General features: G+C 40.1%; 1 protein-coding gene across 1 annotated transcript; it reads right to left on the bottom strand.

Annotated features, from left to right (window-relative positions):
- Window positions 1-2,621: 2,621 nt before the first annotated feature.
- On the bottom strand, window positions 2,622-5,953 carry LOC137282618 (uncharacterized). The gene is made up of 4 exons (XM_067814398.1): window positions 5,877-5,953; window positions 5,504-5,743; window positions 3,979-4,209; window positions 2,622-3,132 (listed from the first exon to the last, which is right to left on the bottom strand). The coding sequence occupies exons 1-4, from the start codon at window positions 5,926-5,928 to the stop codon at window positions 2,879-2,881; spliced, it is 777 nt and encodes a 258-aa protein (XP_067670499.1). The 5' UTR covers window positions 5,929-5,953; the 3' UTR covers window positions 2,622-2,878.
- Window positions 5,954-13,027: the final 7,074 nt, after the last annotated feature.

Below are 13,027 nucleotides of genomic sequence, written 5' to 3'. Positions count from 1 at the left end.
TTGCAACAAGTAATCGGATCGATATTTTCAACGTCATGGACACACTGTACATGGATGGAACTTTCTACTCCTACCCTGCACTCTGGGACCAGCTGTAGGTTATCCATGGCCTCACTGACATTATGATGACTCAGTTAGTGTTTGGACTATTGCCAACCGATAACACAGCACGTATGGACGTCTGTTCAGACTCTTGAGTGAGAAAGTACAGGAAATCACTGGACATTCACTTAAGCCAACTAGCATCCAAACAGACTTCGAAATAGCCGCAATCAGAGCCAAAGTGGCAGTGTTCCCAAATGGTGCTGTCCGAAGTTGCTGCACTCACTGCTGACAAGCTCTGTGGAGGAAGGTGCAAGAACTTAAGTTCACTGATGTCTGTCTGCAGGATCATGAGTTGTGTAAGTGGATTAGGCATGCTGCAGCTCTACCTGTTTTGACTGTAAGGCAGGTTCAGGATGCCTGGGTTGAGAAGATGCTTCCGAGATTCCAGAGAAGGTCCAATGGCATGACTACATCACCAACACCTGGGTTGACGACCATGCCTTCTACAGATCAGAGCCTGGAACCGGCATAACCCAGGACCTCGCTCGACCAATTAACCATCCTAGGGGTGGCATTCCCATCTGAACAAGGTCGTCAAGAAAGCTCATCCAAACATCTTTGCGTTGGTTATTCAGAAGCTGGAGAAGACCGATCGGAACAGGCTTGTTCAGGTCATCCACGGAGCAAAACCAACGCCACGACGTCGTGCGTACAAGAAGGGTGAAGGCAGGCTCGATAGACTAAAGCATCAACTACGAGCTGGAGTGAAGGCTCCCTTGGACTTTTCCAGTGCTGTTGGTTGACTAGTTAAGATGGAGTAAAACAAATTATCAGACATAATCCATAAGAAGCTGTAAAGATAATTGACCCTGTCTGATGTAAAGAACTGAATTCAATTATTGTTCCATTTCACAAATGTATGAAAAACCCCAGCATGTTTTCGCTGTGTGGGCATTTGTCCACCTTGTCTGTTGGAACGTTCCATTTATGTAATGGGGAGAAGACTCTGGTGCTTGAAATCACTGGTGCATGACTCATTTGTCATGGCATTTGTCACTGTAGGCATTTGTCAATGTAGGCATTTGTCACTGTAGGCATTTGTCACTGTAGGCATTTGGAGACTACGCCGTATGGGCACGGGTGTCTGGGTGTACAGAGTTTTAGAGAGTGTCCACGTCGGACTTATGCTGTGTGTTTCTGATCATGTTTGCTCGCTGAATGGATTTGAGTACATTCGTTTATTATCATTAGAATTTGTATTGCTGTTAGGTTTCATATTTGACATATCATGGTCACTTGAGCGTAAAATGGAGTTGGTAGAGTTTATGCTTTGGTTTCTGCTATTTGGTCAGAATATTTGATCTGTCATTCTCCGCAGTGAATGTAAACACAGAAAATGATTTTTCTATGTGAATGCAATGCACGTGTAGTGGATGAAATCTGAGTATTCGTGAAAACTGTATGATTGGCACTGATGTGTGAAATGAATGACAGCGTGTAATGTATATTGAGAGGACGGGTTCCTCCCGTTTCCGCATCGGAAATATATGTATAAATTGATATATACGAAAATTATTAGCCAAACCAAGCAAAACAATTGCCAGAGAACTCAAGATAACTAAAAGTCCCCGAATTATTTTCAGTATATAGGGTCGAACCACGCTGTATTATATAAGGGCCCCATGCACGCTAATATTGCACGTATAACATGGGGGAACAGACGGCACTCTTCCCATGGTATGGTTTCGGTGTGTCAGCACTGTGATGTAGTAATACAGTGTAGAACTGTTTGCTTGGTATTCACTCCAATGTTTACATCAAAAGCTTACTGGTTGGCGTGTATGCCGAGACCAACGACTCAGCAGAGGGCTTTCATTGCATGCGCAGACCTGGTCTGTAATGGGTGCATGGTAGCCAGGTGGTGGCGACTTAAAGTACAGGGCGCATCGTTACGGCTTTAAGACGATGTCCCATTGGTGTGTTGACCTTGGTCAGGTCGTGTGCCTGTAATCCTTGGGATGTTCAAGCTGAGAGGTATTTTTAGATATTGGATATGCCTTTGATTTTGTTCAGACACAGTAAAAGAAACATATGTCAAAATTAATCCTTATCAGATGTGAAATATATATTCAGGTGGTATGATTTGGCAGGAATGAAGTGATAGTGGGGGATGTATCGAGGCCAACACACCAAGTTCTTTTCAGTGCAAATTCAACGATGATCACAGTATCTAACACATTTAAGTATGCACACTTTTCAACTCGATGGATTAACCTAGAAAATGACATATACAACAGAAATATTGATGCGGTACTTTGGGAGCTAGGGCCTTTGGAAACTCGAATAATTGTGATTTCTCGATTCCGAGCCAAAATCCATGCTCACATTTTTTTGCTGTAACTCATCCATTTTCTTGTTTATTTCACATACAAACGGTGTTCACCAAAACAGGTTGAATTGGCTGTGCGTGCCTGAGAACCGCTTGCTAAATGTGAACTGAAATCAGTTTGATCAACACGAGTTAATAAAGTTTTACCTCTATTAACGAGTGTTGATATAATTGATATCAGTGGATACGAGGGTGAGATTTGATTTATCACTTTTCTTCATTAGTTTTCAATGAACAGTGTACATTTCTCAACACTGCACTATCCTTAAACTTGCAATGAAGCGATGTCATAGCATTGTTACCTCATTAAGGGCACGACGCAGTAGCATTGTGAGGGCATTGTACAAAAACAACTGTCAAAACGATATGTCCTAGGAGATATCATGGGATCCCACACGTGCCACATCTTCTGTGGAAAAGGTTTGGATGATCAATGAATGTAGGTTACTTGAAGTAATCACCATCACAGGTGTTGTGACTGAAGCAGTTAGTTGTGAAGTACGTGACCCAGTCTGTGACGGATGCCGTATCTGTATCTACCGCGTGGAGACAGGAAGGATCAGCAGACGGATTGTAGCTGAAGCCGAGACAAGGCTGGGTCTCCATACAACTGATACCACAGTCACTGACAGATCTGGTATTCAAAGACGACACAGTACTGGTCACCTTTTCATTCACGTTTTTGTAGTAATTAGTGGCTGAAAAGAAATGTTTTCAGTAGCTGTATAAATAGAAAACTTGTAAACACATCGTTAAATCAGCCACTGGTTCACGTTATAATGTGTACTGACAGAAATAGCTCACTGAAGGATCATACCACATTACGCATTCATGCCGTTCTTGTGAAGGAATGTTTTACAGGAGAAAGAGGCAACACTATTTTTACAAATGTATTGTTCATATTAAACAATATCGGTTTGTATATTTGGGAAAGTGAACACATTTTGAAACTAGAATGAAAAGTCAAAGCCAGTAAAAGTGTAAGGAATAATCAGAGAAAAGAAACCCTGTTTCCCTTTGTACAAGATCGTCAAAGAATTGTGCGTTTGTGTTTGACATATTTAACTGCATCTAATCTGCCGAGTTTTGACATCATGTCCCAGGTTTTTAAACTGGAAGTAGAGTTTGAACGTACTGTGGATACTAGAGCGCACAGTTACTGTAGCTTTCTCATCCTTACGAGGTGACCATTCCCAGTTGGGTGGACCTGGACACACGGTCATGTCTTTGTCCAAGTACCCGCAACTGGGGGTTGGCCCGTATTCATGTGGTCATCTGGTCATTTACCAACGACCTCGTGGATTCATTAAAGAGGACAGGGTTGTGTTGTGTGTACTAAGGGTTGTAATAACACTGAAAGTGTCTGCACACAAAGTTGACGACTAGGTCTTTACATCCAGTCACAGATGGGTTCGATCCTGGAAACATTATTAATAGGATGGAGCCTTAGCCAGTTCGCCCACCACATCTCGCTATACCATTCCGTCAGCTAGCTATGTGGCATGAATAATCCTTACCAAAGCCATCCAAGATGCAGTAGTTACCTTTTAGTCTACTCGGAGTGCCCTGTACCTCCACTTCCTGTACCGCCAGGTGACCTGTAATGTTTCTCCAAACCCTCACGAACCTCGTATATTTCACATGGGAACAGTTGAAAGTCAAGCTCACACCAAGTAACGTATCTGCCGGCCATTGACCGCACCAGGTCACGTCGTCATTCCGGCAATCGAGATCTACTGACGATACTCCAATGTATGCATTTCTGATTTCTGAAGCTGTGAAATGGAATATTCTAAATTATATCTTCTCTTGTTTTGTTGCTGATATTGAATGTCGCGCTTCAGTAAACAGTAAAGAGGAGGTCCCATTGCCTTCCCCTCTTATTCATAAGATGTTCAAGACAAAACAAATATGTTATTTTCCTTGAGTGTGTTATAGCCAACCAATGCAGGATTTACGAATTATGTAGTTATATTTACATTTAATATCACCCATTCATAGTATGGATTATGGCAGTGAAAGATGTAGATTTACAACATAGGTATACAGGAAAATGAACTCAGAAGTAAATAGAAAAAAAAAATTTGGTACTTATACACCAAAAGCTATTAAAACACAATTAATGTTTGTTGCCCTGGAACTTACACAACTTCTATTGAAGATTTCGTTCCTGCGATACAGAGGATGTGGGGATAAAAGGCTAATATTCGTACCCATTTCGAGTTTGAGTCCCAGAGCATTCCTCCTCTATGAAATTCTATGCCTAAAACTGAACCATTGACATTTCTCGTAAACACAACCACATTCACGAGAAACGTTGAACACGTGCATTACCTGCACCCAGGCCCTAGAAAGAAAACAAGGAACTGTGAAACTGAATCACGTTCAGGAAATGACATCGGCCCTTCAACATCACTGGCAGACCATTCCACAGCTATTTCTGAGAAAACTGTGTCTTCCAATAGCTCAGAGACTGTCATCCAGTGCACGATATTGGCCGCACATGTCCCCTCCTTTGTTTGATGTTGTTGTTGCATCACTGACGTTGTTGCTGATTGGGCATTTTCCGATTACATTATCCACAGATGTCTATTTAAATTATATCTACCAGTCAACTATATATGTTGACATTTATGTGAGTAATGAAAGTATAATGTCAACATGCGTTTTGAATGGCTTTCAGTAAATATCATGTGCAAAACAAACTGTGTAAATCTTTGAAAACCATCATGAAGGCCACTGTTTAAGCCACAACTACAGATTGCGGGAGTAGAATATTGTTCATGCATATTGCTGATTTCTAAAACAATTGATTAATCATTGTTCATAGATGACCAAATACTTACCTCTGGGAACTATGATAGAGATATACAGAAAACTAACAGAACCTTGTTTATATCTACAAGAAATATTTGCCAATAGTTGCATAGAAGTTCACCAGAATGTCTCTTATGGGTGAATTATGTCTCTTCTATTTGATATATCACTATCTATTCCATAGTAAATATTCATCATGTGTCATGTTTAGTGGTGGGAACAATGTTTATTTGAATAAATATAATGGCTCACCAAATTGAAGATCCTTGTCACTTGTGACCACGATGGTCTGTACTGTGAAATACCCTTGTAAATCTCCTTGCCAGTATGGTCCTGCTTGAAAATCACTTCTTGCTGGCCTAGAGATTTTACCATCGCTAGCATAGTAGGCGTGGTAACGATGTTTAGTACCATTCACTACCTCATGGAAAGTTGAACTTAGCCTTCTTGGTCTCCGATGCATGATGTTTTCTGCTTTAACAAGGATCCAATCTGCAGGAATGATATTGCATTATGCCATGATAATTGTTTGGGTCATGCTTGTTACTTTTCTTATACAGTTGTATAAAAAAGCTGGCTATTAAAAGAGCCTGTTGAAGACAGATATGAACAATTTGACACTTACCAGAGAGGAAATATATACACAGTTGTAAGAGGAATCTATGCTTCTGCAACATCCTTGAGACTATTTTGTAGCATCTGCCTTCTGTTACAGCACTGACAGACATCATGAAATATACATCATCTCTAGTAAAATCAATACTATGTGACGTCTGATAGGGTTCTTGACTGACCTATTGATTCTATACTAGTATTGCTTTCCGGGCAATCTCAGATACACGCGTTCATCGATGCAATCAATATAACCAATTTGTTTATGATTATCATTATTGTTTCTAGCCCCAGGATGCAATTTTTCAATGTTTTCAAATCCCACAATTCTACAGATTGTGATGGAAAACATTTGTAGTAGACAGCAAATGACAAAGGTGCTTATAAAAATTTGAGTTATGGAGAGAACAGTCGGCAGTGTGAGAGTGTCGAATAGTAACCTCCCTTGTTGTTTAGAGGGTATTTCATGTGTGCCCCTTACGCGATACAGATCCAGTACGTCTGGATGAACATGTCTGCAAAATAATTTGATTTCCCATCAGTGAATTTCGGAAACACATAATGACTGACTATAGAGCCGGATCTTCACAAACCACGCTCTCTGAAGTATATCACACAACTAGGTTCCATTATTGAAAGCGAATGTTTAAGCAATATTGATAAAGATAATAATATTTTACTTCCTTGGTAGCACATATCAGTGGTTGTGTAAGTGGAAAAGTGTCTGCAATGTTAAAAGAGAAGTTATTAGATACAAATTTCCATCCAACCAATACACAGGCTCGCTATTATTTCCACTTGAACTCTCTTAAAGGAAACTAACGCCATGTTAGTATGTCTGATACTTGTATGAAACGGTTTTCATTTCGCGAAATTTATCATGAGTCACACATGTCACTGTATACAATCAGACTGCGAAATCAGTTCTGTCTTGAAAACGTCGTGAAATGAGTAAGACCATTTCGCGTCATTTTGTGCTACAACAATCAATATACTTCAGTCATTTTATAACATTTAATTTCATCTTTAGGTAAAGGACAGGTTTTTGTGAGGTGTAAGTGCTTTTGACACAGCAAGTGTCAAGCAAACAGGAGTAAATGCTTTAAAGCCAAACTGAGGGGTATATGACTGTAACGTATACAAAGGTGCATCAAAACATGTGGGGGACGCATAATGAAATGTATACCACCAAAATTAAGTATGGGAGCATTCTAAAATTTGTTAGTGACATAAAAAAATCGAAGTGCTGTGCTCATATATTCTCTAAGGTAAATGCATGTTTATGTGTGCTTAATGGGATCTTTGAATGATGTTAGAAAGAGCAGTGAAGTAACTGATTCAATATTTGTCGAGTTTGAGTGAATTGAAACAGCGAAAAACAGGGGTGCCCTGTTAACCAGCACCGTGTTAGTTTCACACACCAATACACAACGGACTGATGGATGTTGAAGACAGACTGCATACGCAGCTTGTGGTTACTGGATACTGGCACCAACACTGGAAATTGGTTCCGAAGGGCTTAAAGCACAACATGTCGATGATCTGTCCTTGATGCTGTTCTGAATGTTGTCTGTCGTGTACTTTATCAGTGCCCTGGAAACTCCTGTTCAGTCTTTGAGTGACAGAGTGAGACATCTGAAGACGGCGCGCAATACTTCTTTTGGATTCCCCTTCCTGTAACCATTAGTCCAGCCATATATAGGGACAATCAGGAAGACGAAGGTGTTACTACAAAATGTTTCTCACAGACTGCAGTTGGTAACATATGTATGTCAAGGTCAGTCTTATCAACATGGCAGTTGACCACGCCAGGTAACGTCGTTATCAGGACAGTGACGATACTTCGATGTGGGTAACCTCTGGCGCCAAGCAATTGAAGCGACATTAAAATCCTCAGTGGTGGCACTCGGTTTTGTCCTCCATTCAATCTACAGAGTTACCCAAACGTCAGCCACTTTCCGGATGTGACGTGTACTGTCCACCCGAGAGTACCCACTGAATCTCAGTTTGAGACGTCCCAGGTGACATGGAGTGGGATATGAAACACCCGTCTTCTTGACAGAGTTAATCAACGACGACCTATACAAGAATGAGTCATTATCATCCAATTTCGTGATAATTCCGGCGAACATCCGCCAACAAATCGATAGTATGACTATCACATGTCCATTCATCCTGTTCAGCATCCATGTGTCGTACGGTACAAATCAGTGATGCCACACTAACCAGCCAAGAGCAGTTGTACTGGCTTATTCTTCCTCATGGTTCAGCGTTTTGTGCCACCGCAGTCAAAGATTTGATTCGTTTGTGAGTGGGTGAGATTACGTTTACGACGCACTCAGCAACATTCCCGCTATATAGCGGCAGTCTGTAAATAATCGAATCTGGACCAGACAATCCAGTGATCAACTTCATGAACTCCGGCGCAATAGGGAACCAATGATTTGAGTCAATAACGCCCGACAACCTGATCCCGTAAATCGCCTCTTACGAAGAGCATAAACGCTTTTTGTGGCAATCATGGGTTGCGAAAAAGCCTATTCTATCCAGGATCTTCACGAGTCGACTCGGCTGTGAACTTGACCTCATTGGCGTTCATCCATCATCAGGTATTGTCTGTCCCAACACTGTGTTATAGTACATTGTTATGATCTCAAGCTTCAAGGACAACATTGCATCAGGATCTAGTGTTTCTAGTGAGTGACTAAGTGCGTGTAGTTTTACGCCACCTTTATTCCAGCAACATCACGACGAGGAACACCAGAAATAGGTGTTACACATTGTGCAACGGGAGGCTAACATTAGTAAAAGTCTAAGGCTGTAATCTTAGAGATAAGGTTGAAATATCTCGTCGGGGAGGGTCTGAGCATAATTATGTGGGGTGCTATTGCTCTCAGTCACAAAGTGGTGTTCCATAATATCGGTCCTGGTAGAGGTAACATCAAGCGCTGAGATCCTTCGTCGTGCCACATTTACTGAAGGACGAACAAGAGACTTTTCCCTAAACACCGCATACTTCCATGGCCCTCAGGCCAGACGTAATCCCGATAGAATACTTGTGGGACGAGGTTCAGACAAGGCTCAATGATGTGCGACCAAGGCCTACAGTGAGTGAGTGAGTTAATAATTATCGTCACATCGGCAATCTTCCAGCCATATCGTGACGAGAACAAGTAATAATGACATTGTAGAATGAATGAATATAAGAAAATACTGAGACAACAACCGGAACATTTACAAACTGCTTTAATCCAGGCAGATTGACTGACTGTTGTCTTCGTATACATTCCACAAGAAGTGAGCCAGAACGAAGTCGAGTGACGTTTTTAACTTCTCCACAGGCACCTTTGATGCCCAAGGCATTCAAGTATCACCTCTCATAACAAAATTGACTTATTCAGGTAGTCAAAGGACTGGTTTGACGTATTGACTGTAAGACATAATGGAATGAAGCTGAAGTGTTATGTGCTTACATAATCAGCAGAAACTACTTTCTATCATACTAGCTAACAAGTATGCATTTCATCATTATTTAGTTATGTAGCCATTTGAAATTCCAAGGACATATTTCAATCTATTAATAGGCCGTACAGCGTACCTAATCTGTTTTATTTTCCACAATAATTGTCTTCAGTATAAATTATGTTACAGCAGCGTATTGTGTTCTCTATTTAGTGAGCGAGTGAGTGAGTTAACATTTAACGTCACATCGGCAATATTGCAGCCATATCGTGACGAGAACAATATAAGTTATAGTAATGTTAGGATGAAAAAAGAGAAAAAGTAAAACCTGTCAGCGAAGGACAGTAAAAACACTAGAGTATCACAGAACATAAAACTAGCATTGAAAGATAAAACATTGGAATTAAAGAAGACAATACAACATAAAACCGGGGCTATAGATCGCCAACAACTGAAGGTAGATCACCATACTAAGGTCCATGGGGACTTCCATTACTTCTGCTACCTGCATGAACCCTAGCTGGATTTACACCATCCCCTCAGCTATTGGCGATAATCCTGAAATTTAACCATTACTTAAAACAACAAATATTCTACGATTAAAAACTTGTAGTAGATTTAAATTGACTATGAGTGTATTGGACTTACGTACCCTCTCAGGAGGACAATAATTTTACAATACTTCAACCCCCTTTGAGGGTACAGCCACTAACAATCTAAGTTACTAATTTAAACTACCAATCATTAAAATACAACTATCTACAGAACATATCAATTACAATTCAATAAGAAAATCAATTTCTTTTAAAAATCCAAGAATTAAATGAGTACTTACTGTGCTAAAAAGATCCTTCATTGTTTTGACATTGAAATAGTTATCCCTTATGAGGGAGAATTCAACACATTCAAGCAGGATATGCTTGACCGTGGTTCTCTCATCACAAGGGATGCAAAACGGAGGTTCATCGCCTTTCAGTAAATAACTGTGGGTGTAACGCGTATGGCCAATGCGACATCGTCGCATAATGACCTCTTCAAATCTGGACTGACAACCCAAGTGAGTGTAACCAATATAAGGTTTTATGGCATGTAATTTATTTATTCCCACTTGGGTGTCCCACTTCTTTTGCATCAGATCACGAATGTACGTTCTAATGCTAGCTTTATAGTCACTGTATGGAATAAGAAGTGGTGTCACAGATTTGTTGAGTGCAGCCTTAGCAGCAAGATCGGCCATTGCATTCCCAGAAATACCTACATGGCTGGGTAACCAACAAAAGACGATGTCGTACTGGCCAGTTGCAAGATCATTATACAATTCAATTATGTCAATTAAAAGTGGATGTTTACAAGACAAATTTTTTATAGCCTGAAGGCAAGAAAGAGAGTCAGAAAAAATTATATACTGTACATGATTAGGATGTCTTTGAATATATTGAAGAGCCGTTAATATTGCGTTTGCTTCTGCAGTGAAAATGGAGCTGTTATCAGGTAATCGAGAAGATATTGTTCTGGATCCAATGACAGTGGCACAAGCAACTGTGCCACCATCCTTGGACCCATCTGTAAATAAGGATTTGTATGTACTATAATTATTTTTTAATTGCATAAACTCTTGTTTATATTGTAATTCGTTTGTGTCTGATTTTTTTAACTTTGTTAATGTGAGGTCAACCTGTGGCCTCACTAATTGCCAAGGAGGAGAAGAAAGAAGACGAGAAGGCGCTATACTTTTCAGCTCAATGCCGGCAGCAGAAATGAATGGTTTAATTCTGTGCCCAAGAGGCGGAACAAGAGAAGGCTTTTTGTTGTATAAATGCTCATAAAGAGGATCGAAAACACAGTTAAAAGCAGGGTTGGATTCGTTAGAGTATAGTTTTGTAATATATTGTAAAGCTAATTTGATACGGCGCTGTGTAAGAGATGGTTCGTCAGCTTCGAAATAGAGACTGTCAATAGGAGAAGTTCGGAACCACCCAAGACAAAGTCTCAGACCTTGGTGGTGGATAGAATCAAGGAGTTTTAGATTGCTTTTACAGGCTCCACCATAAATGATGGAGCCATAATCAAGCTTCGAACGGACAAGTGAACGGTATAGGTGCAGGTATATATGCGGAAGAAAAGTTAAATGAGAGTCGAAAATCAAACCTAAGAACTTGGCCTCCTTAACGACTTTGATAGGAGTGCCATTTAAAAATAATTCTGGGTCCTTATGTGGTTTATACTTACGGCAGAAATGGATGCAATTAGTTTTTGTCTTAGAAAATTTAAAACCATTCTCAAGACACCATTTATTTATTTTGTTTAAACATAATTGCATTTGCCGTTCAATAGTATGCATATTCTTACCGCGACAGGAAATATTAAAATCATCCACGAAAAGTGATCCATCTATTGAATCGTTTAAAACCTTGGATAAACTGTTGATCTTGATACTAAATAAGGTCACAGACAAAATGCTGCCTTGTGGAACACCCTGATCCTGATTGTAATGATCAGACAGGGTAGAACCTACCCGGACTTGAAATTGCCTGCCTTGTAAAAACTGTGATATAAAAAGAGGTAAACGACCCCTTAAACCGAAACCATGTAAATCCTTTAAAATGCCATGCTTCCAAGTGGTATCGTACGCTTTCTCGAGATCAAAAAAGATCGATACAGCATGTTGCTTATTGATAAATGCATTTTTTACAAAGGATTCTAAACGTACCAAATGATCAATGGTACTACGATTCTTCCTGAAACCACACTGAATATTTGTGATAAGGTTGTTAGTTTCAAGAAACCATGTTAATCGATTGTTTACCATACGCTCCATGGTTTTACAGACACAACTCGTTAAAGAAATTGGTCTGTAATTCGACGGATCAGTATGATCCCGGCCAGGCTTTGGAATAGGAACTACAATAGCATTACGCCAAGAAGACGGGAAATTTCCCGAAGTCCATATTGAATCAAAAATATTTAGCATTGTTTCCAAACATGATTTGGGCAAATGTTTCAGGAGCTGATAGTGAATACCATCAGCTCCTGACGCTGTATCATGAGCTTGCTCAAGGGCAGTGTGTAGCTCATGTAATGAAGATAATTCATTATAGTCTTCGCCATTGTCTGAGGTAAAATTTATTCTCTTCTTCTCCTGCTGTTTCTGGTAGTGTTGAAATTCAGGTACGTAATTGGACGAAGAAGAATGTTTGGCGAGAGTTTCACCAGTAGATCTGGAACCTTTGCCCTTAATTCTTTGTATCATATTCCACACCTTAGACATAGGTGTACGGGAATTAATTTTGGAAACATAGTTCCTCCAAGACAGACGCTTACTCTGTTTAAAAGTGCGTCGAGCCTTGGCATTTAAAATTTTTACTCTATCTAAATTATGTACTGTAGGGTGGCGGCGAAAATATTTTTCCGCTTTCCTCCTACTCTTTCTGGCCTGTTTACAGTCATTAGTAAACCATGGTTTGCGAATATGTGGAATTGCAGAGGACTTGGGGATAGTTTGGTCAGCAATGTTATTGATTATATCTGAAAACAGCTGTATAGGATCTTCGCTGTTTACAAAAACATCAGGTTTTAAATGATCAATACAAAGTGTTTCATATAAGGACCAGTCAGCCTTCTTGAAGTTCCGTCTGGATAAGGGTGGATCATCCCCAGGGATAATGCCTTTAAGAATAGTTGGGAAGTGATCACTCCCACATA

This window comes from Haliotis asinina, chromosome 4 (genome assembly GCF_037392515.1).
Source record: "Haliotis asinina isolate JCU_RB_2024 chromosome 4, JCU_Hal_asi_v2, whole genome shotgun sequence".
Taxonomy (NCBI): Eukaryota; Metazoa; Mollusca; class Gastropoda; order Lepetellida; family Haliotidae; genus Haliotis; species Haliotis asinina.
Note: the sequence above shows the minus strand (reverse complement) of the source record. Positions and strands in the feature narration are given on the sequence as shown.